Source organism: Chrysemys picta, chromosome 1 (genome assembly GCF_011386835.1).
Source record: "Chrysemys picta bellii isolate R12L10 chromosome 1, ASM1138683v2, whole genome shotgun sequence".
In the NCBI taxonomy this organism is placed as follows: Eukaryota; Metazoa; Chordata; order Testudines; family Emydidae; genus Chrysemys; species Chrysemys picta.
Window position 1 is genome coordinate 51,893,579 of NC_088791.1, and position 23,553 is coordinate 51,917,131.

Consider the following 23,553-nt stretch of genomic DNA (forward strand, 5'->3'; position numbering starts at 1 on the left):
TGCTTGATACAGTTTCGTCGGGCTATACCCTGCAGTTTATAGCCGACCATCCCTTCCACTCCCATTCCCCGTCCCTCTTCAGGGACTCTTCTCACAAGCAACTCCTCGTTCAGGAGGTCGAAAACCTCCTGCACCTGGGGCAGTGGAAAAGGTTTCTCGGAACATGGAATAAAGAGGCTTTTACTTCCGCTACTTCCTAATTCTAAAAGGCAAAGGCGGGGCCTCAGACCCATCTTAGACCTGCATCGCCTCAACAAGTCTCTCAAGAAATTGATGTTTCGCATGGTCTCCCTGGCCTCCGTCATTCCCTCCCTGGATCCGGGAGATAGATACGCCATCCTCAACTTAAAGAATGCATATTTCCATCTTCCCGGGGCACTGGTGCTTCCTCCGTTTCATGTTGGGCCAGTGCCATATCCAGTTCACGGTAATGCCCTTTGGTTTCTCGTTGGCCCCGAGTGTGTTCACAAAGTGTATAGCGCCTGTGGCCGCTTACCTGAGACGTCAGGGAGTCCAAATGTACCCGTACCTCAATGACTTGTTGATAAGGGGGCTGTCTCCAGATCAGGTATAGAGGCATCGCAGTCTGGTATGTTCCACCTGTCTCAATCTGGGGTTAATAATGAATGATACATACATTACAACACCTAGAATTCATCGGAGCAGTCCTTGACTCCATTCAGACCAAGGCCTTCCTCCCCGAGACTCGGTTCTCATCACGGGCCTGTGGGCCCACCCGCTCACCACCGCCCACATGTGTCCGGCATGCACGACTCGGCCTCAGACCCCTTCAGTCGTGGCTGGTGTCGGTCTATGTCCCAAACTGGCACAGCATGGACTGGGTGGTCAGGATTCTGGACAATGTACTGTGGTCCCTCCTCTGATGGTAGGATCTCATGTCGATGCTGGAAGGAGTTCCCTTTGTGGTCCCAGCCTCCAGACTGGGAATGGGGAGCCTACCTGGGCGCTCTCAGCACTCAAGATTGGTCCAGTCACGATTGTTCCCTGCATATCAATGTCAGGGAACTCAGGGCAATTCGACTAGCCTGCCAAACCTTTCTACCTTAGATTCAAGACAGAGTGGTTCAGGTCCTGATGGACAACATGGCTACCGTCTTCTGTGACAACAGGCAGTGTGGAGCCAGGTCGTTTGCCCTCTGCCAAGAAGCCCTCTGGCTCTAGGACTTCTGTCTGCAGCACAACATCCATCTCGTAGCCGCTCACCTTCTAGGAACCAAGAACGCTTTGGCAGATTGCCTCAGCAGGAAGTTCTCGTCTCGCCACGAGTGGTCCCTTCATCCAGAGGTGTTCAATTCCATCTTCCGCAGGTGGGGAACTCCCCAGGTGGACCTGTTTGCATCCAGGCAGAACAAAAAATGCCATATCTTCTGATCAACTGGGGGCATGGACGGCGGATCCCTGTCGGACATCTTTATGATCCCGTGGTCAGGGGCTTTGATGCATGCCTTCCTTCTGGTGTCATTGCTACCCAGGGTCCTTACAAAGATCAAACAGGAAAGGACGAGAGTCATCCTCATAGTGCTCATAGTGCTGGCGTGGCTGCGCCAACACTGATTCAGCACTCTGATGGACCCTATTCCAGCTCCCGCTCAGGTCGGACCTGTTGTCTCAGAACCACGGCAGTCTTTTGCAACCCAACCTGGCAGTGTTACATCTGATGACTTGGCTGCTGCGTGGGTAAACATGCAGGAGCAGCAGTGTTCAGCAGAGGTTCAGTGCATCCTGTTGGGAAGTAGGAAGCCCTCCACCAGAGCTACCTCCCTGGCAAAGTGGAAACAGTTCACCTGCTGGATTGTGGACAAAGGTGTTCGTCCTGAGCAGGCTTCGCTGCAGCTTATTCTACATCTCAAGCTCCAGGGCTTGTCCCTCTCATTGATCGAGGTCCATCTAGTGGCTATCTCAGCCTTCCATCCGCCATTCGAGGCCAGATCGGTTTGTGCTCAGGATATCACAGCCAGATTCCTTAAGGCCTAGAGGGCCTCTTCCCGCAAGTCAGGGACCCCGTCCCGCCATGGGACTTGAATCTGGTGCTGTTGCAGCTTATGGATCCTGCCTTTGAGCCTCTGGCTTCCTGCTCTCTCTTTCTCCTTTCCTGGAAGGTCGCATTCCTGGTCACAGTGATGTTGGCCCGCCTAGTATCCAAAATTCGGGCTCTCACTTCAGAGCTGCCAAACATGGTCATATACAAGGACAAGGTCCAGCTAAGCCTGCATCTGTTTTTTCTTCCCCAGGTAGTATCTCAGTTTCATTCGAGACAGGACATTTACATACCGGTCTTCTTTCCGAAGGTACATAAGTTGGAGGAGGAGCGTAGGCTACTTGTCCTGGACATCACGAGGGCTCTGGCCTTCTACATTGACAGGACCAAGCCATTCCGTAAGTTGACGCAATTATTCATTGGTGTGGCTGACAGGATGAAAGGGTGCCCTGTATCCACTCAAAGAATTTCTTCTTGGATCATTGCCTGCATTTGCTTCTGCTATGACCGAGCGAAGATGCCACCCTCGGTGATCATCACCGCTCACTCTACCTGGGCGCAGGCCTCTTTGGCAGCCTTTCTGGCCCATGTGCCTATCCAGGACATCTGTAAAGTGGCCATCTGGTCGTCTGTCCATAGCTTTACGTCCCAGGCCTGCTGGGTCGGTGCATAGTGGAACGATGCTGGCTTCGGTAGGACAGTACTGCAAGCCGCTAAGCTGTGAACTCCAAGCCCACCTCCCTGGATATTGCTTGTGAGTCATCTAAAATGGAAGTGACATGAGCAAGCACTCGAAGAAGAAAAAACGGTTACCTACCTTTTCATAACTTTGTTCTTTGAGATGTTGCTCATATCCATTCTATTATGGGAGTGCCACTCCAGATGGCGCCACAGGCGGCCCTACTGATAATGCTAAGGCAGAAATCGCTGACAACTGTGCACGTGGGCGTGTGCACACCTAAAATGGAATGGACATGAGCAACACATCTCGAAGAACAACAGTTACGAAAAGGTAGGTAACAGGTTTTTTCCACCCTATCAATCTTAACACTGTGGTCACACAGGAGGTGGACTCACTGTGATTTAACACAGAACTATCAATCATTCAATTTAAAATAAAGGCTACACATTCTTATTCAGAAGCTAAACACTTTTAAATGTTATCAGTAATTTTCAGCATAATTATTAAGGGAGTACAAACTGTACTCTGTATTATTCAGAAAAAATAAGAATGTCATTTGAATTCATGATAGTTTTAGGACTGAACCTGAAGTGAACAAAGATTGTGAAATATTGAGTTAATTCACCCTCAGTTATTTTTCAGTGTTGTGTGCCTTTTGTATTTTTGGATTCCTACCTGTAAGATTTCTTACTCATTCAATATAAATAATAAGATACAATATGAACCATGGAATTTAGTTTTCAAATCAGTTTATAATTGCCATTTGACTGTGTAGGTCATATTTTATTTTCCAAAGTCAGTGTCCATTTGTACAGTACAGAGGTTTGCCCTGCCTTTAAACAGTTTTAAAATGGTTCAGGCTAACAGAGTTCAAAAGCTATTTAGTTGACCAAGGTAAGCTAGACACAACCATTTTAAAAGCATGTTTAAAAATTTTCTGCCAATCAGATTTGAAAAACAAAATGCCTAAACACTGTTCTAAAATAACAGCTGGTCTTCCGTGACGAGACATATAGTGTTTAAATTATTTTGAGACAAAGCACTTGAAAATGAGCTCACCTCATTGATGTGTAAGATCAAGAGTAAAAGGGGCTTTTATATTGATCATCAGGGCTTTGAGTTGTAAAATTCATAGGGGAAAGGTTTTTTAATTATTTCAAAGATAAATATATGTTACCCTTTTTGTGAATAACTGTGCTAATGACAAAGAATGGTATATTAATGAAATGATAATCAAAGGCAATGATAATTTGCTGGACCTTCTTGACTTTAAATGCAGAATAAAGGTACTCTACCAGAGAATTTGCCTCTCGGTGTAAATCTAATTTGGAATTATTCAGTTTCCTAATAATGAACGGAAAATTAGCAATGAATTTGCAATGCAGGGTGGCAGTAAAAGAGGCCAATATAATTTTGGACTGTACATTCACAGGCATAACGTAAGGTAAGAGAGCTTCTCTATTCAATTCTGTAGTGACTGTCCCTGGCGTATTGCATTCAGATATATATTAATAATCTGAAGAGAGCTCACAGCAACAGACGTGATCAGGAGACTGACTTAGGAGGAGAGTGTAAAGGAGCTAACTGCCTCCAGCTCTTGGCTCTTAATGTTCCAATTGCATCTTGGCCCAGGTCGGGCCCAGACTCCAAGGAAAAGATGTCACTGACAGAGGTGGGCAAATAACATATTTCTTAGTTTGAGGATAATTCCAAAAAAATGGGAGGGGGGAAGGGAAAATGTTTTGTGTTGAACCAGAAAAGAATTTTTTTTATAAGTTCTTGGTGAATTATAAATTAAAAAAAAAAACGTTTTGGGTTGATGTCAAACATTTAATGTTTTTAAATTAGAAAAATTAAGGACATTTTGAAAAAAGTCATTTTGAATCAAAAAATTAATAAGGTTAAAAAAATCAAAGAAAATGTGTCAATTTATTTGGAATTCTCATTGGGGTATTTTTTGATCTTATTTTGCCAAATGATTTGGTGAAAGTGACATTAATCCACAAAATCTTTGTGTTTCCAAATCTGCATTTTTCACTGAAAAATTTCAGTTGGAAAATTTCGCCCAGTCCTAGTCACTAGGGCAACATACTTATAGACTCATAGACTCCTCTTCTGTACACAGTTTTACAGAGCTTCAGTCCTTGGACCCCTTCATGGCAATCCATTGCAAGTGGGTAATGAAGGCTGGTATCACTGGCAGAGCAGTGTGTGGACATCTGCATCTTGATAGTATAATAATAAAAATATATTTACTTAAACTTCATTTCAATTTATTTAAGGTGTGCCCATCTAAACATAGGTTTCTAAACATATAGATTCTTGGATAAAATATTAGTAAAACTACTCTATCTAAAGTGCAAAATGGACTAATGTCCAAATCTAAACATGTTACCCCAGACTCTATCCAACAGTCAACCCTCCATCCCACCCTACAAGAAAAAAACATGGGAGAACAGATACATTTTACAGCTAAACCCGAACCTTACGAAATCTGTATTCTGGTGGGGGAGGAAGTGCATTTCAGAGTTGAGGCCTCTTCAGCATTATCATCCCTTCTGTGTAAAGCAGAGGGCTCTTAGCCCAGTACCTTAGCTAATCAAATATGGCATGGTACTCATAGTTTGAGGAGCAGACTTTGAAAAAGCAAGGACCTAAACCTGAGTTCTTGTTCTGCTTCAGAAATGATTAATTAAAAACAAAATGGAAAAATGTGTGATATTGTTCACTTATTCCTCAAGTCATCTTTTCTACATTTGCCTGAGAAATTCAGTTCTCGAAGCAGAAGCTACCATATTTGTATGGGGTCTGAGTTTATAACTATTATTACCTATTTGTATTGCAGTAGCGCCTAGAGCTTCTAGCCCCTTTGTGTTAGTCAGCTTACAAACATTTAACAAGAAGATTGTCTCAGACCCAAGAGTCCAGTCTAAGTACAGTATATGATTATAGACATCAGGTGGCTACTACAAATAGATACAACCTTTTATCAGTCTTTTTTTAGGCATCATGTCAGAGATGAATTTTAAGGGGTGATCTGAAGGAGAACAATGTGATGTCCTGTGGATTTTTATGGGCGCTCATCCTATGCATAAAAGAAAGCCGTGGGATAAAGTATAAAGGGGCAAATGTAAATGGGCAATCCAAACTGACATTATTGGCAAAGCAGAGGCCAGGATTAGCATGAGTATGCTTATTTGAGTGGTAGTTGTAACTGTGCTAGAACAGAACTGTGCACATTTGCTATATTTATGTGAACATACAATTTTCTCTAGTAAATTGCATAACTTATAGCAGCAAGAAACCATAAAGTGGAAGATCCGTCAGTATAGCTGATTTTTATTTTCGGTCTCTGAATGTTATGAAAATAAAAAGTTGCAAAATAAGCATCTACTCAGAAAATAATTACAAAAGAGTTATAAAGAAACCATTTAAGCTTATGATTTCTGAGCTATAGACATACCACTTGCTCACTGCTTTTTCATGTGATCAGTAAAGGTAGTTCACTTTGTTCCACTTTGTAGATTAGTTTGCTGCAGGCCCAGTATCTGTGACCTACCTGGGACTGTGCAACTGTAACAATGATAGAGACTTTGTGCTGGGTATAAAAGGGATTCACTACCAAAGCACTGAGAATTGTATTTTGTATCAATTCATTCAGTCTCTTTTACACAGAGCTGTAGGACTTTATTTATTTCAGTGACATTTTATTTCTGTATTAGAATTAGAAAGCATCTGAACTTTCTGCTTAGGCAGTAATGTATAGCTAGTGCTGGTAGAATTAAAAAATTGTATTGTCCATCTGCAGCACTGAATAGATAATTTTAAAAAAAGTAGACATAAAGATTGATAAAGCTGCATGACACTTTAAAACTCTTATTTGAGTTCTGTTTTTTTCAGAGTTTGTATTTAAATAGGCAGATGCTTCTCACTTTTACCTCACTGTGAATAGCAATTTTGCGTGTTTTCAGTCATTGACTTACCAAATGTCTAATAGTTGAATTCTGGACACTTGAGATTAAAGCGAGTTTTCTGAGAATTTTGGCAGTCAAATTCTATGTATTCTGGTATTTTTTGCCCTCTTCCTCCACCTCACACTAGATTATTAAAATATCTAGACTTTATTAATTTGATTTCCTGGAATTATTCCTGACCTATTCCTGGTGTGAGTGAGAGGAAAACCAGGCCTATACCTTTATTCAGTCCTTTATTAAACTGATCTACACATACTCTTATGTAAATTTGCCAAACTTAACCTGATCCATCTGAAATTTTACTGGCCTGGTCTTAGATTTTTCTGGAGAGTCTAAGGCGTTGTCTATATGAACACTTAATTTGTGGCAAGCTGAGGTATAAATCTACACTGTACTAGCCTGCTGTGCACTAAGTGTCTCTGTGGACTCTACTGCCATACACTGAGTTCCCTAGTGCATGTTAATCTACTCCCATTTCAAAGTTGCGTTGACCAAACTCATTACTGAACTTCTAGTGTGCAGCAGTAGGGTGCACATAGACACTTGGTGCAGGGTAGATTTATACCCCAACTTGCGCCGAGCTAAGTGTTATTACAGATAAACCCTAAAACAAAACAGGCACAGATAGTATCATGAATATTTTCCCAAAATGTTTGTTTTTGATAAATTATAACTCAAAAACAGCTTGGGCTACAGTCTCCAAATATGTTTTAAACTTTTTGTCTCTATGGGGGCTGGTGCCTTCAGTTATGCCTGTGAAGTTTGAGGTGGATGGAAGGAATTATTTAATTAAATTAAAAGTGGTTTCTAAGTATCTGTGGGATCTCATGGAATTCTGAACTCTGCATAGCCCCAGATACAGACATTGCTAGGGGCACTGGTACAGTTGTTTGTAGGGTTCCAGTTATATGGGGAATTCTCTTGAGGCTGCAGAGCTCTAAAAGTAAGTTTATGAGCCATTAGGAAGTCAGGGGAAATAAGGTTTTCACCCATGCATAGTCTTCTATGTGGCCTGGTGAAGTAGTGGAGAATGTAAGGGAGCATGGTCTGAGAAATGCGGGGTTTCCTTTAGAGCTTGGGGGTAAATTTTTCACAAGTTCCTAAATCCCATTTTCAAAAGTGACGTAGGCACATATGACTATCTCATTGAATGTCCGCAAACTTAGGCTTTTAATTACCTACATCTTTTGAAAATAGAATTTAGGCTTTTAAGTCACATAGGCACTAGGAGTAAGGGGCTGTTTAACTGCGGTGGAGATGTTCAGGCTTGAGTTGCAGCCAAGTTCTAGGACCCTCCCACCTTGCTGGGTCCTAGAGTCTGGGCTCCAGCCCAAGCCCAAACCCAAACATCTACACCGCAAGTAAACAACCTCTTAGCCTGAGCCCTGCGAGCCCAAGTCAGCTGGCACAGGCCTGCTGTGGGTTTTTAATCACAGTGTAGACATATCCTCAAGGGCCAGAAGAAGGTGTAAGTAACACCAACTTAAATACCCAAGATTCATTAAAATTTATCTCTGAATTTCTCTCCCAAAATGAGATGTCCTAGGAGTGTTATATTTAGGAATGCCATAATAGGGCCTTTTATTGTTTGAAATTTAAACATGAATTTAGTGGGAAAAGTTCAAATAAGTATTCCTGGCAGGATAATTTACCCACTTCTGTTATTAATAACATTTGACAGGTAGTGTCTCTCTCCATCCTATGGTCTGTAAAATATTTCTTTCTTTCCTCTCCCTACACAATTCTGGGCCCTCCTATTGTGATAGAAGATTTTCCTTAAAGTGACAATCACTGTGTAGTCTATTTAAAAATGTGATATAAAAATAAAATGAAAGAGAGTATACCAGCAGGAGTCTTTAACGGTACCATATGTTTTTCTTTGTGCCATGATAAATCATCTGTTTAATTAGTTCTAGTAGTACACTAAATGGGTAGCGTTGGCTGTCTTTCATACTGTTTCCATGCTCAGATTTAGGTGGGTCGTCTTGTTTGTTTGTATTTTTTGTTTTTTAAATTGTTAAGTTGATAAACCACATGGGGGGAAAAGGTCATACTTCATGAATGATCCCTTGGATCACAGATGCTGACAAAATGAAGTCTGAACATTTTAAATTGGTAAGCTGCTGTTATCACGCTAACCGAACCCATTAAAGTCACACAAGAGAGCATAACTTATTATGTAGCTAAGCTGTGACTTTTTCATGGTTTCATTGTAAACATGACAATTTATGGTTGGCATTAATGGTATTAAGTTGACAGAATTAAAGCCACTGTTTATTGATACAGTTCAGTAACTTGATTTAATTAGTTTCTCACTGATCTAAGAGGGATTTGGAACAGTATTTTTGTATGGGCGTTTTAAAGGAAAACTCGAGTTTTTGTATCAAGATGAATAGAGAGAAACATTTCATTTAAAAGTGCATGTGTTAAATGCTTTGATATTTAATATTTAATCAGTGTATAGGCTAATTTACTGGGGGCTGAGCAGGCCCTTGTCATAGCCAGGTCATGGGTGGCCAGACCTATTAGTCAGATCCAGAGTCTGCGGTACAAGACGAGTCAGGCTGGGTCAGGATGTCAGGAGACAAACTGGAGGTCAGAATCATAAATCAGATGCCAGGAGTCACACCAGGTCAGGATGCCAGGAAATCAAGCTGGGGGAGCGGGAGAAGGAACAGGTAGCACAAGGCACAGTCCAGAACAGGGTGGAGCCCAGTTGTTCAGAGAGCTTCTTGTGCTTGTTGCTGGCTTAAGTAGGGCCAGCAGGACAATCAGCTGCTACCAGACTCCGCCAATAGGCATGCAAGGGTGGAGCCTCAAATTGGGACTGGGCTTCATGAGTCCCAGGTAAGCAATCATCAGCAGGCTGCCAGATGGAGAGTTGGAGCATGGCAGACCCAGGTTCGAGACCTGTGGGTGATGACATCAACCCCCCTTCCCAGGAGACCCCTCTGGGTAATGTGGGTCCAGGTTTCTCTGGAAGGCTCAAATCAGGGCAGGAGCATGAACATTTTCCTATGGCTCCCACATGCATTCCTGTGGACCATAACCTTCCCAATATATCATGTACTGTAATTTTTGAACATTTAAATGAAGAATGTTATTGGAAAGTGAAATATGGTCCTGTGAAGTAAGCATAAGAATTGATAAATTGAAAACAAGAGGACAACTGATGAAGGAAAGTTAAAAAGACTTCATGAAATGACTAATGGAATAAATTTAAGGGGATGCCAGAGTTACACAAGGCTAGTGTACCATTAAGTCTGGCAATTGCTTTTAATGGCATTGCATTATATGAAACTTAAAATGGCTTGACAGAGATTTTGCTTGGCATAACAGCATTGTCAGTGAAAAATCCCAGTCATTCTGTAAAGAAAAGTGCACACTTTATTTTATTCTGCTATGCTGAGACTACAGAATGAAAATCAAAATACATAATACTGTTAAACAGAATAATTTTATACTTGTAAACCTGGAAGGTTTAAACTGAATAGTCATCCAACATGGTGGAAGTAGTGGAGAAAAATGAGAGCTGGGAATTTGTTTTGTATTGTGCTTGTTTTCTAGACGGGTAAACTATCTAAAATGTGAAGTACTGTGTTTGAAAATGTTTTGGATCATGTCACATCTACTGTAGTTTATATAGATGAAGATTTACTTAAATGAGGATGTCAGAGTTCTTACTATTTTCTGAAGTCAGTGGGAATTTTCTGTTGACTTCAATAGGGGCAGGATTTCACCCTTCATGTTTATTAAATCAGAATATGGTTATTTGCTGGATCAACAAAGAGGCTTGTAGGTTTGTCATTATTATACTGAAATGTGCTCATTCTTTTCATTCCAACCTCACTTCTTTTTGCCTATTGCAAAAAGTGATCCTCATACTAACCATAATTAACTTTTAAATCAAATTTTACTAAACAAGTAAAGAACATTGACAGTGTGGGAGAAGGTGTCAGAAGTTGATGTGGCCATGTTTTGTATGTAGATGTGAAGTTCTGTGAACTATTGACAAAGTGAAGAGGTTTCATTGTGTGGTCACTGAGAAATAACCATGCAGCCATTAAGTAAATCAGTCCTCTTCAGCCAGTCAGAGTGCAAGAAATTGTATAATTGAGAAATTAGTATACAGTTATGGGGCAATAACTGCACAGCATTCTTGCCTTCTGCCTGAGGCAGTTCTATTTTCATATAATGCAAGGAACAGGCTTGAGAACATGAAGTTAAAACAATTAAAATGATAAAATACTCTATCCAAATATTATGCTATAGTTGATCATCGGGTAGTACAAAGGGTATATGTATTTTAATTTATTTTTAAAAGCAGTAGCCAAGGCAATTGTGTAGTAAAAAAAGTACACTTTTTAATGTAAAGTAACTTAAAACAGCTTTGACAATGCTTCTTTGTAAGTCATGGGCCTTCCTGCATTAATCTTTACAAAGCTATGCCTATATTATCAGAATGAAGCATAATGTGGCCTCATCCCCTTTCCACCTGTTTGCCCAATTCTTGTGGATGTCAGTGGGAGTTATGCAAGCAGTAGATTATAGACCCAGACCCCATGGCTAACGTCTCCTGTATTCACATCTGTAATGCAGAGAGCCATCTTGTGCTAACTGAAATTTATGCAAAATAAATGTATTTATTGTGTATCATGAGCCCTGAGACTAAACTGATCTATGGAACTTGTCTGCAGTACTTGATTATCTACAGAATACTGATTAGACTCTCAAGTCTAATTTTGCAAAAATGCATTTGCTCAGTTTTGCACACTCCAAATGTGTGTGTAAGATTGGGGTTGAATGCATGCAAAAGTGAGTGTGCTCTTAGGAAATGTAGGCCTCAGTGTCCTGAAACAGAGCTCAGAGTAAAACCTGGGAAGAAGTCACTGTGGTCAGACTCTTCTTTGTTCCATACTTCTGTTCAAGAATTTGAAGGAATTTCACTGGGACATTATATTATGTGAGATGGCACTATATACTCCTGCACATTTTCCCATAGTGCTTGTATTTCAGAGATCATGTATCACTGTGCATACAGTAGAAGATATGACTAAAAGTGACATAATCAATAAAAATTTAAAATCTTACTACATTTTATCTTGCTAGGGATTCTAACTGTATTGGGTGTTCTTTTTCATCCTTATTTTGTGAATGACATTTTCAGCTTAGCTTCACTTAAGCTCCCAGTCAGCGGCGCAGCCGGGGTGCAGAGGCAGGCTTCCCGCCTGTCCTGATACTGCGGACTGCGTTGTGTCCCAGAAGCAGCCAGTGGCAGATTCCCAGCCAATGGGAGTGTGGAGCTGGTACTCGGGGTGGGGGCAGCGCACGGAACCCCGTGACCCCCCAGCCTAGGAGCTGGACCTGCTACTGGCCACTTCCGGGGCACAGCACAGGGTCGGAACAGGTAGGGACTAGCCTGGCTTAGCCGGACAGCACCGCCAACAGGACTTTTAATATCCCGGTCGGTAGTGCTGACCAGAGCTGCCGTGACCCAGTGCCTTACATTCCGTGACCCAGTACTGGGTCGCGACCCACAGTTTGAAAACCACTGGCCTATACTGCTTGCAGCCTTCTCTCTTTGTCTCTTAATGAGACATCCTTTTTCACTGATACATCCAGGGCCACTTACTCTCCCCACTTCCAATTGATTGCCCAGGCTTGGCAAAACAAAACCTATTAACTTTCCTGGTGTTAGGAAGTAGCATCTCCCACTAATGGTTCTATTGTTCTCTTAGCTGTTTTGAAGGCATGTACCTGAAGTTGTGTTATCCACTGCAATACTGGGTCAGACAAATGGTCCATCTAGCCCTGTATCCTATCTTCTGACAGTGGCCAGTGCCAGATGCTTCAGAGGGAATAAACAGAACAGGCAATCATTGAGTGATTCAGCAGCCCCTGTTGTCCACTCCCAGCTTCTGGCAATCGGAGACTAGGGACACCCAGAGCAAGTGGTTGCATCCCTGACCATCTTGGCTAATAGCCATTGGTGGACCTATCCTCCATGAACTTATCTAATTCTTTTTTTAGCCTGTTATAGTTTTGGCCTTCACAACATCCCCTGGCAACGAGTTCAACAAGTTCACTGTGCGTTGTGTGAAAATATACTTCCTTTTGTTTGTTTTAAAGCTGCTGCCTATTAATTTCATCAGGTGAACCCTGGTTCTTGGGTTATGTGAAGGAGTAAATAGCACTTCTTATTCTCCCCATCAGTCACGATTTTATTAGATCTCTATCATATCCCCTCTTAGTCATTTCTTTTCCAATCTGAGAAGTCCCAAACTCTAAATCTCTTCTCGTGTGTTCCATACCCTTAAATATTTTTGTTGCCCTTTTCCAATTCTAATATATCTTTTTTGAGATGGGGGGAGAGAGAGGGGGACCTGAACTGCACACAATATTTAAGGTGAGGGTGTACCATGGATTTATAAGGTGAGTCCCTTAATCACCAGGCAATTAGCTGTTACGGGGTGGGGATCTCTTAATACACTAGAATACTGAAAGCAATGTAACATTCCTTTCTATCAGTGATTTTTAGTCAAACTCCAAAAAAATTACTAAAATAAAAGCTAACACCGGAAAATTATATAGAAATACACAGATTAACCTTGTGTCCCATCCATTTTGATGTTCTGTACGTGAAAACTCATGCAGCTCATATCTCCGTGAACTAAGTAAGCAGTGTTTTCCTATGTTACATTGCCTGAGGACATAGAAAGAGTCAGGGCCAGATTTTTAAAGGTATTTAGGTACCTACTAGTGTTTTGAAAATCACTGAACTCTCGCCTCAGATGCGGAGGTGGAATTATAACTAGAGCTGAGAAAAATTTATTGGGCAAATCGTTTATTTGCCAAGAAATGCAGTTGTGGATCACCTGACGCTATTTGCAGATTTGACACAAATTTGTGGAATAGTTTTGTAGAAAAATATTTGAGCTAGATTCACAAGGGTACCTATATGCCATAGGAGAAGCAGGTCGTTCCACCCCATAACCAATATCCTTGTGCTTATGGCATTCATATGGGAGACCTAGGTTTGAATCTCTGCTTCTGTAGCAGGGAACCAGGTTTCCCCCCTCCCAGGTGAGTCCCTTAACCACTGAGCTATTTGCTGTTATGGGGTGGGGATTTCTTAATCTTTCTTGTGGATGCTGTTCCACTTTTTATAAAATACCTCAGTAGTCATTGGGCATCCCAGGGGGAGTGCCCTAACCACTAGGCTATTAAGTAGGATGGGGGCATTGCACCACCACCTACTGTTTTGTTGATCTAGTCCTTCCTTTCCTTTGCTTTCTTAAAAAGAACTTGAAAGTATCTGGAAACTAAATGTTTCATTTTGGGTTAAATTAAACGTTTCATTCAACCTGAAATGAATTTTTGTGGGCTTTTTTGATTTGCTGAAAATTCTGAAAAATTTCAGTTCAGATCAAACCATTTTTTCTGCCCCCAAGAACTACCACGCAAATGAAAAATCTGGTATTTGTCCAACTCTAATTAGAGTACAGGAGCTACTGACCTCCAGTCCTGTGGTCAGACACACCTCTCTCTGGTAACCTTAATTAGCCCCATATGAATTACTTGTTTTCCCCAGACCTCTTCTTTCTTGTGGGCCACTATCATCTAATATACTACTTTTGACCACAGGGAGTGGATTCATAGCCTTATGAAAAACCACTGTAGAGATAGTAATCTTTCTACTATCATACATGAAGCTTCTTTGAATGCTTCTCTCAATTTCCTTTTAAAGAAAGGTACTGTGTAAGAATACTTCTGCAAAACATGAGCAGTGGTGTTGCATTGTTATATTCCACAGCAATATTTGGAATCAGTTAAATTCAAAATGACCTATATTCTTAACAGGGTCTTGAAGCCAAACATAGTTTATTATATCGTTAGAGTGATTTCCATAACAATGCTAAAACAATGAAAAAAATCTGACATCATTGGTAAAATGGGGAAAATAACAACATACCTACCTCGCTGAGGGTTTGTGCCAATTAATTTGTTGTTTTATACATTGCTTTCAAGTTGTAAAACTATTTTATTAACAAAAACAATGAGAAATGACAATGTCAAGCTTGAAATTACTATCTGAATAAGTTTAATGAATGTAAATATTTTGGTGGGATGACCTTTTTTCTCACAGGCTCCCAAAAAAGACAATTTACAAATTATGGATAATTGATGGCATAAGAGGCATCAACTTTACTAAACCATCAGTGTTTGCTTTTTATATCAAGGAGGATGAACATAGGGCTAGATTCACAAAGGTACTTAGGTGCCTAACTCCTATGCACCCTGCTGTCTAATGGAATTTTCAGCCAGAAGCTAGATCCACCCCCCCCCACCTCCACATAATGCATGGTAGAAGTGAAGTGCCTATGAAAGGGATTTTCAGAAGCCAGCAAGCTAAGCTTATGTCCCTAGGAGGGCCCTAGTCAGCAGGCTATTGAGTTAGTCTCTTTTTCTTTCTGTACAAAAGACAGCCAAGGTGAGCAGGTTGGGAATTCTTTGGGCTTGGGCAGGTGTGCGTGTGTCCCCACAATACCGAATAGCTTGGTGGCTAGGGTACTCTCTTGGGAGGCGAGTGACCCAGTTTCAGATCCCTCTTTTGCATGATTTGGAGTAAAGACTTGAACGTGGGTCTATTGCGTCCCAGATGAGTGTCCTTACCACTGGGCTGTTAGGTATTCTGGTGACACAAATATGGATGCATGCCCCAAAATCCACACCCTGTAGTTAAGCCAGCCTCACCTCTGGTGAAGACTGTGCTAGTTCAATGGAAGAATTCTTCTTTGTTGACCAGTTCTCAGGGACCTGGCTTAACTATACCGATGGGAGAACCCCTCCCTTTGCTGTGGTGAGTGTCTACACTGAAGTGCCTCAGCTGTGCTGCTGTAGTGTTTCAAGTGCAGACGAACCCTAAGTAACTTTGTGAATCTAGCCCATAGCCTGTGAAGCAAAGGATGACTGTAGCTTCTTGCCCCAACTGTAAGCCACACTTTCTCCTAACTGGTAAACACTAAGGTCAAAATAGCTACCCAAATAGATAAGTTGCCTGGTCCACTCAGGTTGGACACAAGGCTTGGACTCACAGCCCCACATTTCTCCCTTTCTTCCCCCCCACAAGTCAGGGTGGGACAGGGCCACTGATGTGTTAAATTTAAGCAGTCTCCACCGAGGAGTGTGTCTGTCCCAATAACTCACAAAATCCTACATATCCCTTTCAACCATCTCTGCCCAAACGGAATAATAAATTTAACCCACTGCAAAGACTGTATAGTCCCCCAAAGTTGAAAAGACTTAACATGCTGAACAGTGGGTATCTGAATGTAATTCTGGCTTGACATTAAAAGAAAAGAAAATGCAAAGTAAAATAACATGCATTCCACAGGGAAATGCAGAAAATCTCTTAAGGAGATGGACCAAGAGCTTGCCCAAAACCTTGCACCGCATGTGTGGGTGGGTGGGAATGAGAACCCTGATGCAAGCAGGAGAGCTTGAATGGTTCTTTGCAGCATGTCAAGCAGAATGTAAAGGGAAATGCAGTTCCCTCCCTCCCAGCCAATTATACGGTTCCTTAAAGCCTAAGGAATGACCTATGATAAGGTCCAATACAAAGCTATTCTGTAATTGGTGGGAGGGGTGAAGAACCTAACCCACCCATCCCTGAGCTGTGAGTTTATGTGAAAGTTATGGGAGAGCTGAACTGAATTCTACTGACAGAGTGTTGCTTATTTCACAGATCAAGAATTGTTCATTAGGAAAGTGATTCCATTTCGGTGTTTAGAAATAATACTACTACTTGTTTGCCCAAAGAAATATCAGTTTCTTCCCAGATAATAGAATAAGAGAAGAATGAGGGAAAAACTGAATACTAGAATAATGTGCTTGAAATTTAATGAGTCCTTAGTTTGCTAACCCAAAGGGTCTTTGGTCTTTACCATATTTTAAGAATTATAGTCAAGTCACTGTGTCACTTTGACATCGGCATCTGACAGACACCCAAACATTTAATTCAGAAAATAAAGCACACATGGACTGCATTTAGCATAGTCTGTTTATGAGCTGCTAATATGAAAAACCATTGTTTTTATCTTTTTCTTTCCACAATACTTTGCAAACTTCATTCATTGTATGCCCAAATAATGTTTCAATATGTATTGTAGTAGGATAGTTAGTGAGTCCCTCTTTACAGTTATTGATTTTTATTTGCATAATCATTTGTTGACAGATACTAGATAGGCATTGCATGTTGCTCAATCAACATGTGTAATGTACTGCAGTTTAAATTAACAACTCGATTAATTCACAAATGTTGGGACATCCCCAGTCATATTTATTAAACCAGGCCAAGCAGAGTTAAAAGTTGATTATCCTGTTAGGACGATCAGGATTCAGACATCCCAAGGAGAGAATAGGGGTTTGAATCGCAAAGAATAAGCAGTTGAATCAATTGCCTATAAGGTGACCCATCCCCTGTCGCCCATTCCCAGCTTCTGGCAAATGGAGGCTAGGGACACCATGCCTGCCCATCCTCGGTAATAGCCATCGATGCACCTATCCTCCATGAACTTATCTAATTCTTTTTGAACCCTGTTATAGTCTTGGCCTTCACAACAAGGAGTTCCACAGGTTGACTGTGCATTGTGTGAAAAAATATTTCCTTTTGTTTGTTTTAAACTTGCTGCCTATTAATTTGATTTGGTGATCCCGAGTTCTTGTGTTATGAGAGAGAATAAATAACACTTCCATATTTACTTTCTCCACACCAGTCATAATTTTATATACCTCTATCATATCCCCCCTTAGTCGTCTCTTTTCCAAGCCTATGTACAATGTTATTGTGCTATAAAAATACACTTATGAGGAGAGGCTGAGGTCTCCCAGGGGTTTAAATAGACTTTCTCTTGTGGGTGGAGACCCCCTCCTCACCCTGTGTAGAATCCAGTCACAAAATGGAGATTCGGAATCACATGGGCAAGTCACATGCCCATGCATGACTCGGGACTTGCAGGTAGCAGCCATTACCCACATGCTACCTTGAACGTCCTCAGGTAGACTTCTTATGTGGATTGGAGTCTTCCAAACTCTTTTGTCAAGTGCTCAATCAGGAAGCAGTTAATTTGCACATTCCTTTCCCAAGAAGTGACCAAATGTTCTAACTAAGGCTACTTAGAAATCAAGCAATTATACAGCCAACTCTGAACACACAAATGGTGCCTGCATACAACTAGGATGAACATAATCAGTAGATCATAACCTTTACATAGATATGTTACATGGCATATGTAGCAAAACCCTATTCCAGTTATATCATACATACATTTATGAGCACCCCCCCCATAAAGCCTTATGGGGTACACTGTCACAGGGGGTTCCATGGAGGATGGAGCTAGGCTGTTCTCAATGGTGGCAGATGAACAAGGAGCAATGGTCTCAAATTGCGGTGGGGGAGGTCTAAGTTGGATATTATGAAGAACTATTTCACTAGGAGGGTGGTGAAGCACTGGAATGGGTTATCTAGGGAGGCAGTGGAATCTCCATCCTTAGCGTGTTTTAAGACCAGGCTTGACAAAGCCCTGGCTGGGATGATTTAGTTGGGGTTGGTCCTGCTTTGAGCAGGGGCTTGAACTAGATGACCTCCTGAGGTCTCTTCCAACCCTAATCTTTTATGAACCATGAGATCTTCCCTCTAGCTAGGGGGAATGTTGGGAAAGTGTTCAAAGACAATAGATAACTTGTATTAGAAAAGTATCAGAGCTTAGCCGTGTTAGTCTGTATCCACAAAAACAATGAGGAGTCCGGTGGCACCTTAAGGACTAACTGATTTATTTGGGCATAAGCTTTCATGAATAAAAAGCCCACTTCTTCAGATTGGAATGTAAAGCCTGAGGTTGCGTCTTTGTTTATTTACTGAGTAATGTGTATATGTTTGCTCTTCCGTACTATTTCATCTTTGAATCTGTAGTTTTTCTATTAAATAAACCCTTTGTTTATTTTTACCCCAAGCAGGCCTCTGTTGTGCAAATTGTGTGGAGTGTGGGGGCCAAAGTAAGCTGATATCTGGGGTGGCAGGTTTCACACCTTTTTGGGTGATGAACCAGAGGAGAAAAGTCTGAACGTGTGGTAGTTAAGAACTTGGGAAGGGTGGATTTGGGGAGAATCGGGACTGGAAGGGCTGTTGGTGTGACCCTGCAAGGAGTAACTAGGCTGGTGGAAGCCAGGGTTAGACCTTGTGCTTTTGGGCAGGCTACTGGGGGAGGGCTCTGAGCCATAGCAGCAGAGCGTTAAGGCCCCCCAAGTTTATAGGGCAGGCAGTGACAAAATCCCTTACTGGTCTGGGTGATTCCCAAAACATCACACCAATGCTTTCTTAGTAGTCCATTAGAATATCAGTTCTTCTATCACTAAGAAAATCACTCAAACAACTTTCCTGGTATTGATAAACCTATAAAAGTGTATTATGGCTAATGAAGTCTGAGTGGCAAATAAAGTCTCTAACATTGAGAGTTAAAAGCTGATCTTTACTTTATAGGTATAATATTCCCTCTAAAAACCCACAAATCATGTACAATGTATGCTACAGCATTGAAACATCCTTCTCTCTCCCCTCTTGACCTGAAAGAGAATGGCCTCCGTGTCTTTGGGCTCTCTTATTGTTGTTTCAGTGACATGGACAGTTGATTGCTGGAAATTGTATTGAGAGATCATCTTTTTTCTCTTAGAACCTAGCTGTGCTGAGGTGTAGCTATGGTGGCTCAGAGCTCTGGAGCCCCCACCACCCACAGGGGCTCGGAACTCCAGGGCCCCCACCACCCACATTAGAATTGCATTAGAATGACTAAATATTTTTGTTATAGGAGATATACAGTAAATTGAATCCCGTTAACTTAAGAAAACAAAGCTATAACATTGCTGAATTATTTTCTGTTCCAGGAATTTTATAGAATGTTGATAAAAGGGCAGTTTCATTAAAATGCATAATTTTTCATTTTTGAAAAACCACTTTAAGCATACAGTACTCAAATTTTCACATGAAGATGAGGAAATCCTTTAAGCCATTTAAAAATTATGAGGAGACTTGTAATTTCATTCATTATGTTGACAATATGCAAAGATTCTTTTGATAATGGACCAAAAAAAGGTGAACAGATGCTGTTGTAATAGCACTACCCATAGTGTGTGCTGCATTATGAGAGTTACTTTTGCTTATATGTTACCCAAGAGGACTATTTAATGTGCTTGGTTATATAGATCTGCAAATTTTTAGCTGTGGCTAATATCCATATTGAGCCATAAATTTGCTGTTGATATATTGCCTTCTAGGCAGACTACTCTCATTCTGATAGAAATGGGGGCAAGAAATTGATTTCCTGCTTTAGAATAAGACTCATTTTAGTTTAAAACACAATAAATGGCTACTAGATACCGTATATGCAAGCAGATAGGTGTTATAAATATTACATATGCAAAAGAAAAGGCTTTTTTATCATGAGGTTTCTATCACTGGTTGATTATAAGTTTACACTGAAGAAAGCTTTCTGAATAAAATAGTATATATATTGACATCTGATACATTTCAAATGATAGAAAGTTGTCAGCGTTTATTAACATTTCTGCTCAGTAATGAATGACGTATTTCAATACAGCAGCTATTTCAGTATTGTGTTAATATATCATATAGGCAGAATGTGCCAAGGCTGCTATTTTAGCTTGTCTCTAGCTAAAGTACTGAAGATGAATATTGCTTTAGTCCTTTGTACAACCTGACTACAAAGAAAAAAAAGGGCAAGGGTTAAAAAGATTAGGGCTTGAAAAAAAAGATTAGGGCTTGAAAATTTATCAGACCCATACCAGTCAAAAGCACATAGGAAAGGGCATTGAAAGAGGGAGGCACAACAGTCTATGAGACTGAGGCACAACAGCTTCAATGTCTTGGCAGTCACTGTTTCCTAAGTGTAACCCTTCTGCCAGGTGGAGCCAGCAGCAACAAGGGCCGGGTTCAGTATCTAGGGGTTCCTTTTCAACAATACAACACAAAACCGACTCGAGCTTCCACCCAGTGACAATTACACACCACCCCCTGGCCACCTCTAAGAGGCAATACTTCCCCTCTCACAAGCACAGAGTCTGAGTGTAGCAAAAACTTTTAATAAAAGGAGGGAAGTAACAGTATTAATTTGGGAAGACTCCACAATTAGGGTTCATAAACATAAACCATGAGCAAAAGACCCACTCCCAAGTCAGCTGGGTAGTCCTTAAGTCCAGCAACCCAAAGGTCCCTTTAATGTGTCCCACTCACCGCTACACTGCACTCACAGTTGCTGTCCTTGGCCAGTGCAGCCCCAGAGTTTAGAGGTTCATCCACAGAATTCACCTCCCACACTGGGTGGAAGGTGGGGAGGACAAGGAGGCACCTTACATGTTCCACTGCTCTGGCGATCACTCGTCGCCCCAACGGCCGCTTGCCATGCCTCTCTGCGGGGCTCTGCTCTGGCCCTGGCCCTCTCCACCAGCCACCCGGCTGGTCACAATGTCTTAAGGGCCTCTCACTTAACACAGGTCTCAGTGATTTCAGTTGTTAGTGGGGGAGTCTCACTGCTGGTACACACTGGGCAGTCTCTTGCAATAGAAACTCTGTCCCAAAGTAGGTCTAATACTTAGACCTAGGAATCAGTGATTTCAGTTTTGCAGCATCTAACAAGACTCTCAATTGAGTCTTACTCTTTTATTATACCGTGGAAAGAGGAAAGGTCAAAGGGTGTCTAGAACACTTAAACAGGGCCCACACAACCAAGTGTAAGTACGTATCCCCTTCTCTCTCAACACATTGGGCTTTGGAACCCATGTCCACTGCCTAGCAAGTGCCGTTCAGTTGAGGGTGAGTCCCTCTATTGGGGTATGCCAGGTATAGTTCTGCTGCCCTCGGTTCACACAACAAGGATAACAACCCTTTATTACTCCTGCCCCGATAACAAGGAGACTGGGGATCCAACATCAGCCACAAATGATCATTTGGGCAAGCAATCCCATCAAGCTGAGCACCTAGGCTGTGTGGGTGTGTCCAGGCAAATGAGATCAGCTCCTGAAGTCCTTGCCTACAGCTCACCATTAGATGTCAGGGGAGAACTCATTCAGACTGCTTACATCAGTAATACCAGTCAGACTGACATAATTCTGTTTAGTTTCACTTCTGCCTATTGTGCTCTGAAAAGCAGTGAAATTTATCTTTGTTTTGCCTTGTCCACTCTGCTACTGCTTGATAAGGCTATAAGCAGCAGCAGAGAAACTGTTGTTGTCAGTCAGCAGATTCAGGAACACTTCCCTATATCAATTTAAATTCAGTTCATGTATGGAATAGTAACTGTGTAAACATGATGGCTGGAAATTTGCTTTTTATAAGGAAGGTTAAAGTGTGCAAAATATAATGAACTTTAGACCTCTTCTCTTTCCAGGGAAAGAGTCCTTCTCAGGTGGGCCAAGTGGATTTTTTTTCCAAGCCCTGTAAAAGATTGCTATATTAATTATATAGATGCTCAGTGAACCTATGAATAAATATTTGCCTTTCCTGAATATCATTTAAAAATTTATATAGACAGTATTTCTCTATCATTACTTTTGGTGTATATTTGTTTCTATTCTGTGTAGATTCCCTTTAAACAAAGAGGAAAAACATAATATATTTTTCTTATGAGTTTTCCATGTATATTGGTTCACTACTGTGTGAATTTTCTAATTGAAATTCCGTACTTTCTATGAACTAAAGGAAGCATATTGTCTTCTTGTGACATCATATTTATTGGCTGGAGAAACTGTTATGTGACTATAGTTTCTAGCAGGTAATGGAGCATGTCAGCAATGTTTCTTTGACTTAGTCTAATTCTGTTTTTAAAAACCCCTTTCTCTACATGGCAATAATTTTGAAATTATTAAAGCTGTCAGTGACTTCACATTTTTAGTAAACTATGGACTTGTCTGTATGGTCAGTGAGTGTGTGGCAAGCTAAAGTGTAAATCTGTAGCACGCAAGCCTGCTGCACTCTAACTGGCCATGGTGTAGGGGAAGAATTTTTATATTTCTGTTCTAGTTGTTAATGCCCACACGCCATCTTGAATTCCTAACAACAAGGAACTCCATACTGGTTTAGTGGTGTGTCTGGGTAGAATTCCTAATAGGGTTTGATCATTAGTCTAATGACTATAATATTTTGCATCACAGTGTAAAAGCAAGAAAAGAGGTGGAATCTGTGGGTTGGAAGATCACCATAAGGAGCTTTGACAGATTTGAAGGACAAGATGGGAAAATGTACATTGGGGTAGGTAGCCTATGGCACGTGTGCCAAAGGTGGCACGTGAGCTGATTTTCAATGGCACTCACACTGCCTGGGTCCTGCATTTTAATTTAATTTTAAATGAAGATTCTTAAACATTTTAAAAACCTTATTTACTTTACAAACAGCAATAGTTTAGTTATATATTATAGACTTATAGAAAGAGACCTTCTAAAAATGTTAAAATGTATTACTCGCACGCGAAACCTTAAATTAGAGTGAACAAATGAAGACTCGGCATACCACTTCTGAAAGGTTGCCAACCCTGATGTACATCATCAAATGTAATTATGGTGGGGTGGGAGGCTGTTGCAAGCACAGGGGTCTGTGTTAACAAACACCTTCTATAGTAGCTCTGTTCACTCACGATTTATTTTCCTTTCTTTGGTAAAAAAAATCCAGAATCAGAATTACTGAATTATATAAAAATAGAGTATCAGATTCTGGATCATTTTCAAATTTATCTTTTACTAAAACTGGGGCATCCAAATTACTTTTTTTGGAAACACCTCTGTGGATTTTAGACTATTTGAAAAATAAGATGATGCAATTTTTCATCTGGCTG

General features: G+C 41.1%; 1 protein-coding gene across 7 annotated transcripts in view; it reads left to right on the forward strand.

Annotated features, from left to right (window-relative positions):
- IMMP2L (inner mitochondrial membrane peptidase subunit 2) overlaps nucleotides 1–23,553 on the forward strand; it is an 841,928-nt gene that overhangs the window by 85,603 nt on the left and 732,772 nt on the right. The window contains exon 4 of one of the 7 annotated variants that reach the window (XM_065556721.1): nucleotides 22,877–22,973. The exons of the other annotated variants lie outside the window; for them this stretch is intronic. Coding sequence (XP_065412793.1) covers nucleotides 22,877–22,973 — 97 coding nt within the window. The remainder of the gene's footprint in view (nucleotides 1–22,876; nucleotides 22,974–23,553) is intronic. 7 annotated transcript variants of the gene reach the window in all.